The 21,497-nt window shown below is 46.1% G+C and overlaps 1 protein-coding gene across 1 annotated transcript in view; it reads right to left on the minus strand.

Annotated features, from left to right (window-relative positions):
* LOC135517537 (supervillin-like) overlaps positions 1 to 8,897 on the minus strand; it is a 109,762-nt gene extending 100,865 nt beyond the window's left edge. Inside the window, exon 1 of the mRNA XM_064941934.1 lies at positions 8,730 to 8,897. Coding sequence (XP_064798006.1) covers positions 8,730 to 8,793 — 64 coding nt within the window. The 5' untranslated portion in view covers positions 8,794 to 8,897. The remainder of the gene's footprint in view (positions 1 to 8,729) is intronic.
* Positions 8,898 to 21,497: the final 12,600 nt, after the last annotated feature.

A 21,497-nucleotide genomic window follows, 5' to 3' on the forward strand; every position in this document is an offset into this window, starting at 1 on the left:
CTCAATGGCAGTATGCAGGTCCATTTAGAGCAGAGGAAAGATAAATAGTAGGAGGGTGCTTCAATGCACTACACATTCCATACAGACACGCATAAAACCACAGACGTCCCAACCCTTTGATGTTAAAGATGTAATCTACAGGCCACTAGGGATGCAACAGTGTTATAAGAACACTATATGCACGTAGACAGAGCTATTAAAGTTGCCCTGCACTAGTAAAACATGGGGATGAACTGATTTCATGATTCAATGGAGTCTCATAGGCATACCCCCCCCAAGGTCTAAGCTGAGATATCAAAAGATCATAGCATAGACTTCATACCACTTTGTGGGGTGGCAGGTAGCCTAGTGGTTAGAGCATTAGGCCAGTAACCGAAAGGTTGCTGGATCGTATCCCTGAGTTGGCAAGGTACGAATCTGTCGTTCTGCCCTTGAATGAGGCAGTTACCCCCTGTTCCCTGGTAGGCCATCATTGTAAATAAGAAATTTTTCTTAACTGACTTGACTAGTTCAATAAAAGGTTAAATTAAAAAATATATCAATTTTAATCAAATGTATGTGCACAACTTCAATAGCTACAGTGCCTTCAGAAAGTATTCACACCCCTTTACCTTTTCCACAAAAATATATTTAATTGAGATTATTTGGTCAAATGGTCTGCCTACACACACACACACACACACACACACACGTCATAATGTCAAAGTGGAATTACATGTCACAAAGTCATACAAAATGAAAAGCTGGAATGTCTCGAGTCAATAAGTATTCAATAGGACTTCAATAAGTCTAAATAGGTTCAGGAATACAAATCTGTACTCCACACTTACAGATCATTTATAAGGTCCATAAGTCAAGCAGTAGATTTCAAAAACAGATGCAATCACAAAGACCAGGGAGGTTTTCCAACGCCTCTCAAAGAAGGGCATCTATTGGATATAAAAAATGAGGCATTAATATCCCTTTGAGCATGGTGAAGTTATTAATTAGACTTTGGGTGGTGTATCAATACACAGTCACTACAAAGACACAGGTGTCCTTCCTAACTCAGTTGCTGGGGAGGAATGAAACTGCTCATTGATTTAGCCATATTTCATTTTCAATAAATTTGCTAAACATTTCTAAATACATGTTTTCACTTTGTCATTATGGGGCAGTGTGTGTAGATGGGTAAAAACATTTTTTTAAATAAATGTTGAATTCAGGTTGCAACAAAATATGGAGTAAGTCAAGGGGTTTGAATACTTTCTGAAGGCACAGTAGATCTGATCCTGAATGCCGATTGCTTGAAACTGCATTAGACATTATTTATTTCGTGATAAACCTACTGTGTTTGACAGCGAGATGCCCCTTTACTGTCCTATAAGTAAGTCCTTTCTTGCTACAGGCTCTATACACTAATGCTAATACTTGGAGAAGGCAATAATCCCACATTGGGCTTATTAAGTAAGTGTGTGCAGAAAATACTCACTCCATTCAAGAGCATATGTCCCTTCTGAGATGGGATTACCCTGAGCAGAACAGCCCGCGATTAGAGAGCGCCCAAAAGGAAATGTCACTAAAACGACACAACAGGATCACTTACATTACAACTCCGACTACCCCCCCACCCACCACAGTTTGTGTGTTGAAAATGCCTAACCACTTGTATAATCTTTCACATACACTTGAAACATGCACACATACCCCACCAGACACGCCACTATGGGTTTCTTTACGAAACCCAATACAAAAACTGATTTAGTGCATCGCTCAGGTATGTATAGAGAGCCATGTCATCGTGAAATGCTCTGCCACAAGAGGTTATTCAGATAAAAAGCAAGTTTAGCTTTAAAAAAAAACATTGAATCACAGTACCTCTCCTCCTACTAAAGATCTAATTTAGCTGTACTGTATATAATAATATATGTGTCTATGAATAGTGTGTAAACAGTATTGTTGTTGTTGTCTCTTGGTGTCTTTCCACTATACATTACCAATCAAAAAGTTCAAAGGTTTTTCTTTATTTTTACTATTTTCTAAAGTGTAGAATAATAGTGAAGACATCAAAATTATGGAATCATGTACTAACCAAAACAAAGTGTTAAATCAAAATATATTTTATATTTGAGATTGTTCAAAGTAGCCACCCTTTGCCTCGATGAAAGCTTTGCGCACTCATTTCAATTAACAGGTGTGCCTTGTTAAAAGTTCACTTGTGGAATTTCGTTCCTTGCGTTTCAGCCAATCAGCTGTGTTGGGACAAGGTAGGGTTGGTCTACAGAAGATAGCCCTATTTGGTAAAAGAAAGTCCATATTATAGAAAGAACATGTAAAATAAGCAAAGAGAAACGAGAATCCATCATTACTTTAGTCAATATGGAAAATGTCAAGAAAGTTTCTTTAACTTCTTGCGTCAAGCAATCCCGGATCCAGGATCCTATTTATAGCCTCAAGCTCATTAGCATAACGCAACGTTAACTATTCATGAAAATCGCAAATGAAATGAAATAAATATATTTGCTCTCAAGCTTAGACTTTTGTTAACAACACTGTCATCTCAGATTTTCAAAATATGCTTATCAACCATAGCTAAACAAGCATTTGTGTAAGAGTATTCACAGCCATATAAGGAGACAATGGAAAACAGAGCCTCAAAAATCCTGCTCATTTCCTGTTTGAAGTTTCATCTTGGTTTCGCCTGTAGCATCAGTTCTGAGGCACTCACAGACAATATCTTTGCAGTTTTGGAAACGTCAGAGTGTTCTCTTTCCAAAGCTGTCAATTATATGCATAGTCGAGCATCTTTTTGTGACAAAATATTGCGCTTAAAACGGGCACGTTCTTTTATCCAATAATGAAATAGCGCCCCCATAGATGTAAGAGTGCAGTCACAAAAACCTCCACAGGAAAGGAAGACGCTGCGTTACCTCTGCTGCAGAGGATAAGTTCATTAGAGCTAACTGCACCTCAGATTGCAGCCCAAATAAATGCTTCAGAGTTCAAGCAACTGACACATCTCAACATCAACTGTTCAAATGAGACTGCGTGAATCAGGACTTCATGGTTGAATTGATGCAAAGAAACCACTACTAAAGGATACCAATAATAAATAAGAGACTTGTTTGGGCCAAGAAACATGAGCAATAGACATTTACTGGTGGAAATCTGCTCTTTGGTCTGATTAATCCAAATGTGAGATTTTTGGTTCCATCCACCATGTTTTTGAGACCCAGAGTAGGTGAACGGATGATCTCTGCAAGTGTGGTTCCCACTGTGAAGTATGGAGGAGGTGGTGTGATGGTGTGTGGGTGCTTTGCTGGTGACACTGTCTGTGATTTATTTAGATTTTAAGGCACACTTAACTTCTTGGATATAGGGGGCGCTATTTTCATTTTTGGATGAAAAACGTTCCCGTTTTAAACAAGATATTTTGTCACGAAAAGATGCTCGACTATGCATATAATTGACAGCTTTGGAAAGAAAACACTCTGATGTTTCCAAAACTGCAAAGATATTGTCTGTGAGTGCCACAGAACTGATGTCTCAGAAAAAAAACAGATAAAAATCCAATCAGGAAGTGCGGCATTTTTTTAACCGCCTCATGGCAATGACTCCTTATATGGCTGTGGAGGAGCTAGGAATCAGCTTACGTTTTCCCCAAGGAAATCATTGGAAGATTGACCATAAGAGACTTCATCTACCAGGTGGTCGCTTGGTGTCCTCCGTCGCAATTATTGCGTAATCTCCAGCTGCAGTATTTTTCCGTTTGCTTCTGAGGAGAAACCCAACTGCCACCACTGATAGATTATCGAATAGATATGTGAAAAACACCTTGAGGATTGATTCTAAACAACGTTTGCCATGTTTCTGTCAATATTATGGAGCTAATTTGGAAAAAAGTTTGTCGTTGTAGTGACTGCATTTTCGGGGGTTTTCTTAGCCAAACGTGATGAACAAAACAGAGCTATTTCTCCTACACAAATAATCTTTTGGGAAAAAATGAACATTTGCTATCTAACTGAGAGTCTCGTCATTGAAAACATCCAAAGTTCTTCAAAAGGTAAATTATTTTTATTTGAATGCTTTTCTTGTTTTTGTGAAAATGTTGCCTGCTGAATGCTAGGCTTAATGCTATGCTAGGCTATCAATACTCTTACACAAATGCTTGTGTAGCTTTGGTTGAAAAGCATATTTTGAAAATCTGAGATGACAGTGTTGTTAACAAAAGGCTAAGCTTGTGTTTCAATATATTTATTTCATTTCATTTGCAATTTTCATGAATAGGAAACATTGCGTTATGGTAATGAGCTTGAGGCTATGATTACGCTCCCGGATACGGGATTGCTCCGACGCTAGAGGTTAACCAGCATGGCTACCGTAGCATTCTTTATTGCCCCTTTTCTCCCCAATTTTGTGGTATCCAATTTGGTAGTTAGTGTTGTCTCATCGCTGCAACTTCCGTACGGACTCGGGAGAGGCGAAGGTCAAAAGTCATGCGTCCTGCAAAACACGACCCAACCAAGCAGCACTACTTCTTGACACAATGCCCACTTAATCCGGAAACCAGCCTCACCAATGTGTCGGAGGAAACACCATACTCCTGGTGACTTTGTCAGTGTGCATGCACCCGGCCGGACACAGGAGTCACTAGAGCGTGATCGGACAAGGACATCCCGGCCGGCCAAACCCTCCCCTAACCTGGACGATGCTGGGCCAATTGTGCGCCTCCCAATGGGTCACCCGGTTGCGACACAGCCTGGACTCGAACCAGGATCTCTAGTGGCACAGCTAGCAACAATTCAGTGCCTTAGACCACTGCGCCACTCAGGAGGCCTACCATAGCATTCTGCAGCGATACGCCTTCCCATCTGGCTTGCGCTTAGTGGGCTTATCATTTGTTTTTCAACAGGACAATGACCCAAAACACACATCCAGGCTGTGTAAGGGCTATTTGACCAAGGATAGTGATGGAGTGCTGCATTAGACAACCTGGACTCCGCAACTCACCCGACTTCAACCGGATTGAGATGGTTTGGGATGAGTTGGACCGCAGATTGAAGGAAAAGCAGCCAACAAGTGCCCAGCATATGTGGGAACTCCTTCAAGAACGTTGGAAAAGAATTCTAGGTGAAGCTAGTTGAGAGAATGCCAAGCATGTGCAAAGCTGTCACCAAGGCAGAGGATGGCTACTTTGAAGAATCTCAAAAGTAACATCGATTTTCATTTGTTTAAACACTTTTTGGTTACTACCTGATTCCATGTGTTATTTTATAATTTTGAAGTCTTCGCTATTATTCTTCAGTGTAGAAAATAGTAAAAATAAAGACAAACCCTTGAATTAGTAGGTATGTACACACTTTTGATTGGTTGTCCACACACACAGGGCATTCATAAAGTATTTAGAAACCTGGCTTTTTCCACATTTTGTTTTGTTACAGTCCTGTTCTAAAATGGATTGGGGGGTGGGGGGGGGGGGAATCCCTCAATCTACACACAATAACCCAAAATGTCAACGCAAAAACACATGCACATTTATTAAAAATAGAAAACTGAAATATTACATTTACATACTGTGGGGCAAAAAAGTATTTAGTCAGCCACCAATTGTGCAAGTTCTCCACTTCAAAAGATGAGAGAGGCCTATAATTTTCATCATAGGTACACTTCAACTATGACAGACAAAATGAGAAAATAAATAGCAGAAAATCACATTGTAGGATTTTTAATGAATTTATTTGCAAATTATGGTGGAAAATAAGTATTTGGTCAATAACTAAAGTTAATCTCAATATTTTGTTATATACCCTTTGTTGGCAATGACAGATGTCAAACGTTTTCTGTAAGTCTTCACAAGGTTTTCACATACTGTTGCTGGTATTATGGCCCATTCCTCCATGCAGATCTCCTATAGAGCAGTGATGTTTTGGGGCTGTTGCTGGGCAACACGGACCTTCAACTCCCTCCAAAGATTTTCCATGGGGTTGAGATCTGGAGACTGGCTAGGCCACTCCAGGACCTTGAAATGCTTCTTACGAAGCCCCTCCTTCGTTGCCCGGGCGATGTGTTTGGGAATCATTGTCATGCTGAAAGACCCAGCCATGTTTCATCTTCAATGCCTTTGCTGATGGAAGGAGGTATTCACTCAAAATCTCACGATACATGGCCCCATTCATTCTTTCCTTTACACGGATCAGTTGTCCTGGTCCCTTTGCAGAAAAACAACCCCACAGCATGATGTTTCCACCCCCATGCTTCACAGTAGGTATGGTGTTCTTTGGATGCAACTCAGCATTCTTTGTCCTCCAAACAAGACGAGTTGAGTTTTTACCAAAAAGTTATATTTTGATTTCATCTGACCATATGACATTCTCCAAATCATCTTCTGGATCATCCAAATGCTCTCTAGCCAACTTCAGACGGGCCTGGACATGTACTGGCTTAAGCATGGGGACACGTCTGGCACTGCAGGATTTGAGTCCCTGGCGGCGTAGTGTGTTTCTGATGGTAGGCTTTGTTACTTTGGTCCCAGCTCTCTGCAGGTCATTCACTAGGACTCCCTGTGTGGTTCTGGTATTTTTGCTTACCGTTCTTGTGATCATTTTTTACCCCACGGGGTGAGATCTTGCATGGAGCCCCAGATCGAGGAAGATTATCAGTGGTCTTGTATGTCTTCCATTTCCTAATAATTGCTCCCACAGTTGATTTCTTCAAACCAAGCTGCTTACCAATTGCAGATTCAGTCTTCCCAGCCTGGTGCAGGTCTACAATTTTGTTTCTGGTGTCCTATGAAGTTACAGGTCTGTGAGAGCCAGACATCTTGCTTGCTTGTAGGTGACCAAATACTTATTTTCCACCATAATTTGAAAATAACTTCATTAAAAATCCTACAATGTGATTTTCAGGATTTTTTTTTCTCATTTTGTCTGTCATAGTTGAAGTGTACCTATGATGAAAAGTACAGGCCTCTCTCATCTTTTTAAGTGGGAGAACTTGCACAATTGGTGGCTGAATAAATACTTTTTTGCCCCACTGTATGTATTCAGACGCTTTAAATCAGTACTTTGTTTTAGCGCCTTTTGGCAGTGACTATAGCCCCGAGTCTTCTTGGGTATGACACTACGAGCTTGGCACACCTGTATTTGGGGATTTTGTCCCATTCTTCTCTGCAGATCCTCTCAAGCTCTGTCAGGTTGGATTGGGTGCGTGGCTGCACAGCTACTTTCAAGTCTCTCCAGAGATGTTCGATCGGGTTCAAGTCCGGGCTCTGGCTGGGCCACTCAAGGACATTCAGAGACTTGTCTTGAAGCCACTCTGCGTTGTCTTGGCTGTGTGCATAGGGTCATTGTCCTGTTGGAATGTGAACCCTCGTCCCAGTCGGAGGTCCTGAGAGCTCTGGAGCAGGTTTTTACTTAAGTAAATAAGGTCTATGTTTTTATTGCTACATGTTTCAAAAACCTGTTTTTCCTTTGTCATTATGGGGTATTGTATATAGACTGTTTAGGGGGGGGATTATTTACAAAAGTTAAAATAAAAAAGACACCTTTGAATGAGTAGGTATCCAAACTTTTGACTGGTACTGTATAACATTTATTTAGAATTGAATGTAATATCTTGTATTGTTCTTGTCTATTAATGTTCTGTACATCGTCATCTATTTGTATGTTATTTGTGGACTCGAGGAAGAGTATCTGTTGCATGTGCAGTAGCTCATGGGGATCCTAATAAAATAAAAACCCACACCCACCCACCCACACAGACACCCACCTGCCCTCACCTTCCTGATGTTCTGCTCCTAGAGACAAAGTGATCAAAGGAGGATGTGGCATGAGAGGCTTATAGAGTAAAGCGATAAAATGAGGGAGAGGTTTAGTTTATTCAGAAAACCAAGGAGGGGTAAGTCAGGTGAGACTGAGCCAACCAAAGTCTTATACCCCTCCCTACAAACAGAGGACTTACAGTAGATACTACTACAAGCCAATTATAGACAATCAATCAAGACAATGAACGGCTATTCCATTAGCAAGAGCATTGCATGTGTAGCCATTGTGGAATTGTTAGTTGTGCGCTAGTAGTAAATGGCTGATCAAATGACGGATGGCTAAGTACATGGCGTGTACAGGAGACTTATGTATGGTCAATGTGCTGTAAAAACCTGAACCCCAAACACAAAATCCCTCACCAGACCAGAATGGCATGCTATTCCCTATATAGTGTATTACTTTTGACCAGAGTCCTATGGGCCTGGGTCAAAAGTAGTGCACTAGGTTAAGGAAAAGTGTGCCATTTGGGATGCAACCCCTCCTACTGGGTTTGAATGGCTGGGAACCCATCCTGGGATACCACCAGGAACATCTGTTGTGAATTCTCAGCCAGTTAACCAAGCAGAACCCCCATTCAACACTCAGTTCAACACCCTGGAAGCATTATTGAAAGGGTGGAAATGGTATACAGCTATGAGAATGAGAAACATTGGCTACACAAGCACACACACACAAACAGTGTCTGTCACACACACACATAATATGCCTTAACATAACTCTCCAAAAATAAACCTCAGACAAAGTAGAGCCCAGAAATAGCTCTCCCTCCTTCTGCAATCAGCTAGTCCCTCATCTTGGCTGCTACTAAGTCCTTGGGGGCTACAGCTGCAGACAGCACAAGGAAAGCTGGAAACTGGGGCATTTAAAAAGAGAGCCAGCTACAGCCCACAATCCCAGCCCTATCCTCAATCCCAGCCTCTCTCTTACCTTGGCCGCAGAACTTGACATGGCTCAGGTAGTTTGAGATCCATGGGTTTGCGCTCCGATACATTTTTGCAAGACCAGGTAGGTACAGCGGACAGATTGAAATAAAAAGAGAGCTGGAGAGAAAAAGTGAGAAGTGCTGAGGTCCAACCCACACGCAGGCAACTGACTGCAAGGTGATGCAGAGAAACAAAGGCAGTCAGTAACTGCCCCGGGATGAGCAGCACGAGAGAGAGAGAGAGAGAGAGAGAGAGAGACAGGGACAGAAAGACTGGAGAGGGAATGAGCTGAGCAGGAGTAGTAGTACGTAGTAGCGTCGGCAGTGTAGCGTTTGAGTGGAGCGTCGAGGCTGTGGCTACGACGCTAGGCTGAGTCTCTTGACAGCTCCCCTCTAGTCTCCTCCAGCACTAACGCTAATAGCTAACTGGCTAACTAGACAGGTTGCAGGCATGCAGGGAGACAGGGGCTAACTAAAGCTGCTCAGTGCCTGCTAATCTGATTACAGTAAAGAAATTAGCTAGTCTAGGCCCCATCGCTACACTAACAGATTGGACCTGAGAGGCTGGACATCCCTCTCCTACAGAAACTCAGAGATAGAGAGAGAGAGAGAGGTGAAGAGATAGGGAGAGCGGAAGGAGAGCGAGAGAAAGGTATAGTCAGGAAGTACGAAAAGTATGCTGCTGTGTTCCTAGTGGCCTAGTGACAAGACAGCAGTGGGATGCTACAGAGGGAGAGAGGAGAGAGAGACGCACAGAGGGAGGAGAGGGAAAGAGAGCCGGAGGCTGAGAGAGAGAGAATGGGAAATCAGCTGCGATGGAGCTCAGATCATGGGATTGTTTGTCTGACTAATCGTATCATTATGGTAAATACTCTAGCAATCCATCCCCAGAGCAAGGCAAAAGATGAGCAGTGTGGGAGGAAAAATATTGATTTATAGTCCGACAGCTTCTCACACACACACACACACACACACACACACACACACACACACACACACACACACACACGAGGGAGACCACATAAAGTGAATGAGATTGAAAAGGAGAAGAATACATGTTCAGACGTGCAGAATCACACAATAACTGATAGTGTACACACACAGGGAGACAAAGAGGATTAATTTGATTTCTCAGCCCATAAATTCATGTGATGTGTCCAAACACATCCCACTTGAACCCAGGTGTGATGTGGAGTGTTCTTAAGGAGGGGATGAAAGACAGTCGATCAGTTTATTAGAGGTGGCAGGTTTGCTAACTGCCTGCTACTCAGCACACTAATTGTCCCTCTAATCTCTCTGACATCAATGCAAATGTATTCAAAAATCTAATCAAGTACTTCATGAGAGCCCATGTTGCGTAACATTTCAATAGGTTACGCAATTGCATGAGAAAAACAGTGATGGTCTCTACTGACAAGAGGAAGTTCAGCTTTCACTATAGGCTAGGCCCACTATATATATATATATATATATATATATATTTTACTTTCCTAATATTAAGCACATTGCTTATATTTACAACAACAGGAGTATAGCCTACCTGGCATGAAAATAAACCAATTGTTACGGTTTTCTTCTAACTCCTACTCTGACGAAGAGGTGTAGCAAGGATCGGACCAAAATGCGGCGTGGTAATTTTCATACATGTTTAATGAACGAATAAACACGAACAATACAAAACAACAAACGTAACGTGAAAACCTAAACAGCCTATCTGGTGACAACAAACACAGAGACAGGAACAATCACCCATGAAACACTCAAAGAAAATGGCTGCCTAAATATGGTTCCCAATCAGAGACAACGATAAACACCTGCCTCTGATTGAGAACCACTTCAGACAGCCATAGACTATGCTAGATACCCCCACTAAGCCACAAACCCAATACCTAACAAAACCCCAAGACAAAACACACCACAATAAACCCATGTCACACCCTGGCCTGACCAAATTAATGAAGACAAACACAATATACTTCGACCAGGGCGTGACAGAAACCCTCCCCCCCTCCCCCCCAAGGTGCGGACTCCCGGACGCACACCAAAAATCATAGGGGCGGGTCCGGGTGGGCGTCTGTCCATGGTGGGGGCTCCGGCGCGGGTTGTGGACCCCACTCTATCAAAGTCTTAGTCCCTCCTCCTTGCGTCCTTGGATGGTCCACCCTCGCCGCCGACCATGGCCTAGTAGTCCTCACCCAGAACCCCAATGGACTGAGGGGCAGCTCGGGACTGGGGGGCAGCTCGGGACTGGGGGGCAGCTCGGGACTGGGGGGCAGCTCGGGACTGAGAGGAAGCTCGGGCAGGTGGTTGGATCTGGCAGATCCTGGCTGGCTGGCGGTTCTGGCAGATCCTGGCTGACTGGCGGATCTGGAAGGGTCTGGCTGACTGGCGGATCTGGAAGAGTCTGACTGACTGGCAGATCTGGAAGAGTCTGGCTGACTGGCGGATCTGGAAGAGTCTGGCAGATCTGGAAGAGTCTGGCAGATCTGGAAGAGTCTGGCAGATCTGGAAGAGTCTGGCAGATCTGGAAGAGTCTGGCTGACTGGCGGATCTGGAAGAGTCTGACTGATGGCTCAGGCTGCTCCATGCAGACTGTCAGCTCTGGCGGCTTCTTGCAGACTGGCAGCTCTGGCGGCTTCATGCAGACCGGCAGCTCTGGCGGCTCCTTGCAGACCGGCAGCTCCTTGCAGACCGGCTGCTCCGGCTGCTCCATGCAGACCGGCTTCTCCGGCTGCTCCATGCAGACCGGCAGCTCCTTGCAGACCGGCAGCTCCTTGCAGACCGGCAGCTCCGGCTGCTCCATGCAGACCGGCAGCTCCGGCTGCTCCATGCAGACCGGCAGCTCCGGCAGCTCCATGCAGACCGGCAGCTCCGGCAGCTCCATGCAGACCGGCAGCTCCGGCTGCTCCATGCAGACCGGCAGCTCCGGCTGCTCCATGCAGACCGGCAGCTCCGGCTGCTCCATGCAGACCGGCAGCTCCGGCTGCTCCATGCAGACCGGCAGCTCCGGCTGCTCCATGCAGACCGGCAGCTCCGGCAGCTCCATGCAGACCGGCAGCTCCGGCAGCTCCATGCAGACCGGCAGCTCCGGCTGCTCCATGCAGACCGGCAGCTCCGGCTGCTCCATGCAGACCGGCAGCTCCGGCTGCTCCATGCAGACCGGCAGCTCCGGCAGCTCCGCAGCGGCAGCTCCATGCAGACCGGCATCTCCGGCAGCTCCATGCAGACCGGCAGCTCCGGCAGCTCCATGCAGACCGGCAGCTCCGGCAGCTCCATGCAGACCGGCAGCTCCATGCAGACCGGCAGCTCCATGCAGATCGGCAGCTCCTTGCAGACCGGCAGCTCCGGCTGCTCCATGCAGACCGGCAGCTCCGGCTGCTCCATGCAGACCGGCAGCTCCATGCAGATCGGCAGCTCCTTGCAGACCGGCTGCTCCATGCAGACCGGCAGCTCCGGCTGCTCCATGCAGACCGGCAGCTCCGGCTGCTCCATGCAGACCGGCAGCTCCGGCTGCTCCATGCAGACCGGCAGCTCCATGCAGACCGGCAGCTCCATGCAGACCGGCAGCTCCATGCAGACCGGCAGCTCCATGCAGACCGGCAGCTCCATGCAGACCGGCTGCCCCATGCAGACCGGCTGCCCCATGCAGACCGGCAGCTCCGGCTGCCCCATGCAGACCGGCAGCTCCGGCTGCCCCATGCAGACCGGCAGCTCCGGCTGCTCCATGCAGACCGGCAGCTCCGGCTGCTCCATGCAGACCGGCAGCTCCGGCTGCTCCATGCAGACCGGCAGCTCCGGCTGCTCCATGCAGACCGGCAGCTCCGGCTGCTCCATGCAGACCGGCAGCTCCGTCTGCTCCATGCAGACCGGCAGCTCCAGCTGCTCCATGCAGACTGGCAGCTCCATGCAGGCTGGCAGCTCCATGCAGGCTGGCAGCTCTGGCTGCTCCATGCAGGCTGGCAGCTCTGGCTGCGCTGAACAGGCAGGAGACTCCAGCAGCGCTGTAGAGGAGGAAGGCTCTGGCAGCGCTGAACAGGCGGGAGACTCCGGCAGCGCTGTAGAGGCGGAAGGCTTTGGCAGCGCTAAACAGGCGGGAGACTCCAACAGCGCAGGAGAGGAGGAAGGCTCTGGCAGCGCTGGAGAGGCGAGGAGCACTGTAGGCCTGATGCGTGGTGCTGGCACTGGTGGTACTGGGCCGAGGACACGCACAGGAAGCCTGGTGCGGGGAGCTGCCACCGGAGGGCTGGTGTGTGGAGGTGGTACTGGGTAGACCGGACCGTGCAGACGCACTGGAGCTCTTGAGCGCCAAGCCTGCCCAACCTTACCTGGTTGAATACTCCCGGTCACTCTGCCAGTGCGTCAAGGTGGAATCGCCCGCACTGGGCTATGCAGGCGAACCGGGGACACCGTGCGCAAGGCTGGTGCCATGTAAGCCGGCCCATGGAGACGCACTGGGACCAGATGCGTAGAGCCGGCTTCATGGCATTTGGTTCGATGCTCAATCTAGCCCGGCCGATACGCGGAGCTGGAATATACCGCACCGGGCTATGCACCCGCACTGGGGACATTGTGCGCACCACAGCATAACACGGTGCCTGCCCGGTCTCTCTAGCCCCCCGGTAACCACAGGAAGTTGACGCAGGTCTCCTACCTGGCTTCGCCATTCTTCCTGTGTGCCCCCCCAATACATTTTTGGGGCTGACTCTCGGGCTTCCATCCGCGTCGCCCCACTGCCTCTTCATACCATCGCCTCTCCGCTTTTACCGCCTCCAGTTCTTCCTTGGGGCGGCGATATTCTCCAGGCTGAACCCAGGGTCCTTTACCGTCCAGTTCGTCCTCCCATGTCCATTCCTCTTTGAGCTGCTCCTGTTGCCTCTCCTCCTGCTGCACCTTGGGGCGGCTACACTCCCCTGGTTTAGCCCAGGGTCCTCTCCCGTCGAGGATTTCCTCCCATGTCCAAGAGTCCTGTGTCTTTGGCCGCCTTTGCTGCTGTCCGTTACCACACCGCTTGGTCCTGTTGTGGTGGGTGATTCTGTTACAGTTTTCTTCTAACTCCTCCTCTGACGAAGAGGTGTAGCAAGGATCGGACCAAAATGCGGCGTGGTAATTTTCATACATGTTTAATGAACGAATAAACACGAACAATACAAAACAAGAAAGGTAACGTGAAAACCTAAACAGCCTATCTGGTGACAACAAACACAGAGACAGGAACAATCACCCACGAATCACTCAAAGAATATGGCTGCCTAAATATGGTTCCCAATCAAAGACAACGATAAACACCTGCCTCTGATTGAGAACCACTTCAGACAGCCATAGACTATGCTAGATACCCCCACTAAGCCACAAACCCAATACCTAACAAAACCCCAAGACAAAACACACCACAATAAACCCATGTCACACCCTGGCCTGACCAAATAAATGAAGACAAACACAATATACTTCGACCAGGGCGTGACACCAATGGGGAATAGTGTCCTCCATTCGTTATTTAAGAGCAAACTGTTGATGACATGTAATTCTTTCCAGCTGCCCCTGTTGTTTCGAAAACAGGTGCATAATAATGGTCCATTGTAAATCAAAACAAATTTCACATATATTATTTAGTATATGTAAGGACAAGATGAAGTCAACAATAATATGATGGGGTGGCAATATTCGCCTGTCACTTGTGAATGATGCCCAGCATAAGAAATAACACCTTTTTTTGTTAACTTTTTTGAATCATAGTGGCACACATCATGTAGCCTTGCCCATAGGCCTATAGTGGCCAAATAACGTCTTAAAATTAAGCACATGAATCCGCTTTACATTGGTTGTAGAGCCTAACTGGCATACATAAGCAGCGCGTGAGTTATATTTGGGGAAGATCATTTTCACCATAAAAAAGCACCTTTCTAATAAAAGCATTACATCGACACAACCCTAGGCCGCATGCACACCAGACCTCGCAAGTCACACCGTGGGTGAGACAGTATACGTTTGTCTGTAGTCTACATGCTAGGCTGGTAACCATATCAACCTCAGTAAAAGTTGCCACCTGACCGACCTGCTTAACTTGCACTGTAAAACCCATTAATTTTCAAGTATGTAGCATGGTAAATTACATACCAAATGAGACGTGGAAATGGCTAAAGAGAAACATCTACTGTCGCCTACACCATACCAAAGCAGATAGAAACTAAACATTTTCTTGAAACGCGAAACATTTCAGCTCTACTGACTCTAGTGGCAGCAGGACGCCGCAGCAGCTCAGCCATAAAATAACCATAAGCACCCCAGACCTACATTTACATTTAACATTTAAGTCATTTGGCAGATGCTCTTATCCAGAGCGACTTACAAATTGGTGAATTCACCTTATGACATCCAGTGGAACAGCCACTTTACAATAGTGCATCTAAATCATTTAAGGGGGGGTGAGAAGGATTACTTTATCCTATCCTAGGTATTCCTTAAAGAGGTGGGGTTTCAGGTGTCTCCGGAAGGTGGTGATTGACTCCGCTGTCCTGGCGTCGTGAGGGAGTTTGTTCCACCATTGGGGGGCCAGAGCAGCGAACAGTTTTGACTGGGCTGAGCGGGAACTGTACTTCCTCAGTGGTAGGGAGGCGAGCAGGCCAGAGGTGGATGAACGCAGTGCCCTTGTTTGGGTGTAGGGCCTGATCAGAGCCTGGACCTACACAGCAGTGTTCTCACTGACACTTAACACTCATCCCATATAGACTGAGGAGGAGTTGAAGAGGACTGGGGTCTGTCACTGGAGAAATGCAGTATCGAGTCTGTGGAGAGGCCTGGGAAGAAACAGACATGGGCCATGCTCTGGTGTTAATGCCTCTATTGCTGGCTCCAGACCTGGGTTCTAATAGTATTGTTTATTTTCCAATACTTTGAGTGTTTGATTGAGCCGGTCTAGTGTCCCAAATGGGGCCGGGTTTGTACTTTTGAAACTATTCCACCAGACCCATTCTCCCGGGTAACCTCACTCAGGTGCAGCTAAATTATTTTAACTAAAACAAAATACTACTTGAACCCAGGTGTGGTTGGCTCACATAGAGGGTGGGGCTAACAGTGGGGCTAATAGCCTAATAGAGAACAGGAGAACAGAGCCTTCTGATCCACCTTTATCATGGAGAACTATCACCATCTGACGCATACCAGACCTGCAGACTAACGTCCTTATTATTATCATCTGTCCCAGCTTCCACCCCCCCCCCCCCAGCCCCCATGCATCTGTACGTGATTTACTCACCTGGTTTAAGGATGACATCAGGACTTGAAATGACTTGGTGGTGAAGCCTATCATTAAATATGACGACCCTACCGTGCCAAAGGATGGGCAGGTAGATTCAGGCTCTGCTATAACACATGCCTGGCCCTGTCCGTGTACTGTACCTAGCTCTGTGATTACCAATGTAGTTCAGAATCACGGAGACAGTTAACTAGCCCAGTCCCAGATCTGTTTGTGCTGTGTAGTCAACATAACAATGAATGACCATAGGAATTGGCAAGACAGCACAAAACAGATCACGCTTATGCACAAGTTCAAAATGCGGACATGCGCATGTTCATTTGTAGTTACACGCCTTACAGTCAAACCTTGCTGCTCCGCATTAGGAGGGATTATAGGTCATTCAAGCCAAAAAGGTTCCCCAATATGGCAAACGCATCCCAAATCAAATCTTCAAGGTAAACCACTAGAACACAATGTTAGTCTATGTAGGCCTAACTTCAGCACCTGTACTGACAAAGATCAAAATGCCATGTTTTAACAAGATATGATTGACTCGATTCCAGTACTAAGAGTGTGCTGCTCTGTTCCCTTGGCCCAGTGACAAGGCAGCAGTGGTATGCTACACACAGAGAGAGAGAGAGAGAGATTACAATACTAAACAAATGTCAGTAATTTGACAGGTACAATCCAAGCAAATCGTTTTTTTTGTGGGGGATCTTGAAGAGAAACAGGCCATCGATGAGACATCAGCGCCCGTATCCACAAAGCATCTCAGAAAAGGTCCTAGGAATCCTGTTAAAACCTGTTTTAAGACAACAACAAAATCCCAGATCAGAGAAGGTTTTTAGGATGATGTTAAGACACTGACCAGACAAAGTCTGAGCCAGGAGTAAAATCAACTGATAAAAGTTTACCTATGCTAGTAATCACAACGGTTGGAGGTACCGCACATGAAAGCGACGACGCTCATTGACATGGCTGAAAAACCTTAAGCTGTGCACACTTCAGACAACCACAATGAATGTAACTGTACATCAAATGTTGCAATGGTAAAATGTTTAGTCATTTTCGCCTGGAAATCACTTTGCCTACTCTTAACTCTTGGCTAATATGATGGCATGCATTACCTTTTTTTTATTAACCAATTCTGATGGTTGTTAAAAGTGGAATTGGTACAATTAACAACGAAATAGCTTTGGCACAGTTGGCGTCAACTCACTTGCCAATAATGTTGCATAAAACATTTTAAAGGTCTATAATGTTCATTGAACACAGTCAAAGTTAACATAGGTCCTAGTTGCCTTCAATTGCCCACTTATGGGCATGCCCAATTAAAAAAAAAATACAATGTGATATTGCGCTACAAAGGGATAACTTGAAATAACACGTAGGTTAATTAAATAATCTCAGGAAAAATGTGATTATTTACTAGCCTGTGATTATAAGTATTTAGGAATATCTATTTATGGATTGATCATATAGATCCATTCTTGCAACAATTCCAAAGCAATTGTATGTGGCGCAGCAACCACTGACTCACTGCCTTTTTTCTATTATCAAGACACCTGGTGGTAACTCCTAACTGGTTAGAACAGCTCACGAGTTGTCTTAAATATCTGTCAACTAGGTGGGACACACGACTAAAGAGGCTCCATAAGAGTAAGCGTAAAATGTCTATTCTCAGCACTTATGACAATTTTCTACTCCGAGATGCTTTATGGATACAGACCCAGGTCTTCGATCATCATAACGGCACATGTATGCATGTCCACACCTCCTCACCAATCATGCACAATACTGATGACTGGATGTCACATTAATTCGACATAGAAGACTTGTATTATTGCATACAGTGAAACCGGTGATTTCTATATAAACAGTTAAAAAAGAGATCCAGCGACAGTGTGGCACTTTAAATGAGCCCTGCCGTTTCAAGCCCGGTGATGAAGTGTGTGCATGCTTGGGTGTGTGTGAAATCCTGGAAGTTAACACGGCTTGTTAAATAATTTGTAGTGTAGAAGGAAAACTTTAGCAGGTTTGTCTCAAACTCCGGACCCAGGCCTCTCTCGGAAATAGTCCAGATATACTGGTTTCTCCCACAGGACAAATATCCCTCTCTTCTGGCAAGTTAAACTGAAAGCACGAACCACTGCTTTTAATCAGGGCAAGGTGACCGGACACATGACCGAATATAAACAGTGCAGCTATTCCCTCCGCAAGGCAATCAAACAAGCTAAGTGTCAGTATAGAGACAAAGTAGAATCTCAATTCAACGGCTCAGACACAAGAGGTATGTGGCAGGGTCTACAGTCAATCACGGATTACAAAAAGAAAACCAGCCCCGTCACGGACCAGGATGTCTTACTCCCAGGTAGACTAAATAACTTTTTTGCTCGCTTTGAGGACAATACAGTGCCACTGACACAGCCTGCAACGAAAACATGCGGACTCTCCTTCACTGCAGCCGAGGTGAGTAAAACATTTAAACGTGTTAACCCTCACAAGGCTGCAGGCCCAGACGGCATCCCCAGCCGCGCCCTTAGAGCATGCGCAGACCAGCTGGCTGGTGTGTTTACGGACATATTCAATCAATCCCTATCCCAGTCTGCTGTTCCCACATGCTTCAAGAGGGCCACCATTGTTCCTGTTCCCAAGAAAGCTAAGGTAACTGTGCTAAACGACTACCGCCCCGTAGCACTCACTTCCGTCATCATGAAGTGCTTTGAGAGACTAGTCAAGGACCATATCACCTCCACCCTACCTGACACCCTAGACCCACTCCAATTTGCTTACCGCCCAAATAGGTCCACAGACGACGCAATCTCAACCACACTGCACACTGCCCTAACCCATCTGGACAAGAGGAATACCTATGTGAGAATGCTGTTCATCGACTACAGCTCGGCATTTAACACCATAGTACCCTCCAAGCTCGTCATCAAGCTCGAGACCCTGGGTCTCGACCCCACCCTGTGCAACTGGGTACTGGACTTCCTGACGGGCCGCCCCCAGGTGGTGAGGGTAGGCAACAACATCTCCACCCCGCTGATCCTCAACACTGGGGCCCCACAAGGGTGCGTTCTGAGCCCTCTCCTGTACTCCCTGTTCACCCACGACTGCGTGTCCACACACGCCTCCAACTCAATCATCAAGTTTGCAGACGACACAACAGTGGTAGGCTTGATTACCAACAATGAAGAGACGGCCTACAGGGAGGAGGTGAGGGCCCTCGGAGTGTGGTGTCAGGAAAATAACCTCACACTCAACGTCAACAAAACTAAGGAGATGATTGTGGACTTCAGGAAACAGCAGAGGGAACCCCCCCCCCTATCCACATCGATGGAACAGTAGTGGAGAGGGTAGTAAGTTAAGTTCCTCGGCATACACATCACAGACAAACTGAATTGGTCCACCCACACAGACAGCATCGTGAAGAAGGCGCAGCAGCGCCTCTTCAACCTCAGGAGGCTGAAGAAATTTGGCTTGTCACCAAAAGCACTCACAAACTTCTACAGATGCACAATCGAGAGCATCCTGGCGGGCTGTATCACCGCCTGGTACGGCAACTGCTCCGCCCACAACCGTAAGGCTCTCCAGAGGGTAGTGAGGTCTGCACAACGCATCACCGGGGGCAAACTAACTGCCCTCCAGGACACCTACACCACCCGATGTTACAGGAAGGCCATAAAGATCATCAAGGACAACAACCACCCGAGCCACTGCCTTTTCACCCTGCTATCATCCAGAAGGCGAGGTCAGTACAGGTGCATCAAAGCTGGGACCGAGAGACTGAAAAACAGCTTCTATCTCAAGGCCATCAGACTGTTAAACAGCCACCACTAACATTGAGTGGCTGCTGCCAACACACTGACTCAACTCCAGCCACTTTAATAATGGGAATTGATGGGAAATGATGTAAAATATATCACTAGCCACTTTAAACAATGCTACCTAATATAATGTTTACATACCCTACATTATTCATCTCATTTGTATACATATATACTGTACTCTATATCATCTACTGCATCTTTATGTAATACATGTATCACTAGCCACTTTAACTATGCCACTTTATTTACATACTCATCTCATATGTATATACTGTACTCAATACCATCTACTGTATCTTGCCTATGCTGCCCTGTACCATCACTCATTCATATATCTTTATGTACATATTCTTTATCCCCTTATACACACAAGTGTAAGACAGTAGTTTTGGAATTGTTAGTTAGATACTTGTTGGTTATTACTGCAATGTCGGAACTAGAAGCACAAGCATTTCGCTACACTCGCATTAACATCTGCTAACCATGTGTATGTGACAAATAAAATTTGATTTGATTTAAAATTTGATTTGGTTATCAAATGGAGGGGACCAGCACGTTTGGTTCTACAGACAGATAGCAGTACTCAGCCCAGAGCCCTTGAGCCCTCCAACAGAGACTTAAATTAATATAGGGGGTAGAAAATGAAAGGCAAAGATATTCAGATAATCACACTCATGCTTGTACAGAACTGGGATGGAGGGAATCAAAGTTGACCAAGGTTGATGGTGAAAGGCCATTGTTTCATAGAGGACATACGGTAGAGATAAGGTACAAGGCAACACTGATGACTTCAAAGTACACCTTCAACCTAACAGTTGAGATTCAACAGTTCAACCCAACATTCCCTATGTACAGTAGGGTAACTACTTTTGAGCAGGACCCATATGTTTCTGTTCAAAATGTATGCACTACAATGGGGTAGAGGGTGCCATTTGGGACATAAACACAAAAGGAATTATTTGGGACTGATACATTTCCTCAGACAGCTCTGAAAGGACCACGGGGTCCACATTTACTTGATTGTTTTCCTGTTATAATGGTCCTTGGACAGTTAGAGAGAATTGCGCAAGGTCAGACATGCTCCCTTCACAATACACACTCAGACGCATGCATGCTGACACAGCGTGGACGGTAGGTTGACCTTGTTTGTAGCTCACTGTTCTATCTACCCTAATAAGGTGAGGTGTTGCCCAAGTGGCTAGGCATGTACCGTCACTGTTTACTGGCTGGTACCCAGGCGTGGTCTGGCCTGACCCAGACCATCTCTATAGGGTCCATGGCCAGTCACAAAACCCAGGTATCAGTTCAAAAGACCAGACCATGGCAATGTCCAAGACAGTTCACACGAACGTCAACATTTTCAAAAAGACCACGGCCTCTACTTACTGTACCCAAGCCTGGTCTTCAACATAACTGGCACGAATAGGAGGACCAAGATAACGTCGTCCCAACACCATCATTTGGAACACACACAGCTAGCCATGCCCTGTTGCCTCACCCCTGACAGGCTAACCCAAAATAAACCAGATAAAAGTGTGCCTAATGGGCTCAATGGCTCAAGGTGGAACGATCTCTGAAGGGCACCATTGACTACTACCCCCACAGTGGTGGTCAACAGCATGCAGCTTGAGAGTTGAAACCTGACATGAGATTTTAATTTACTGTACACCCTGAGAAAAATGTGCACACAGGTACAAAGACAT

The sequence above is a fragment of the Oncorhynchus masou genome, chromosome 28, assembly GCF_036934945.1.
Source record: "Oncorhynchus masou masou isolate Uvic2021 chromosome 28, UVic_Omas_1.1, whole genome shotgun sequence".
Classification (NCBI taxonomy): Eukaryota; Metazoa; Chordata; class Actinopteri; order Salmoniformes; family Salmonidae; genus Oncorhynchus; species Oncorhynchus masou.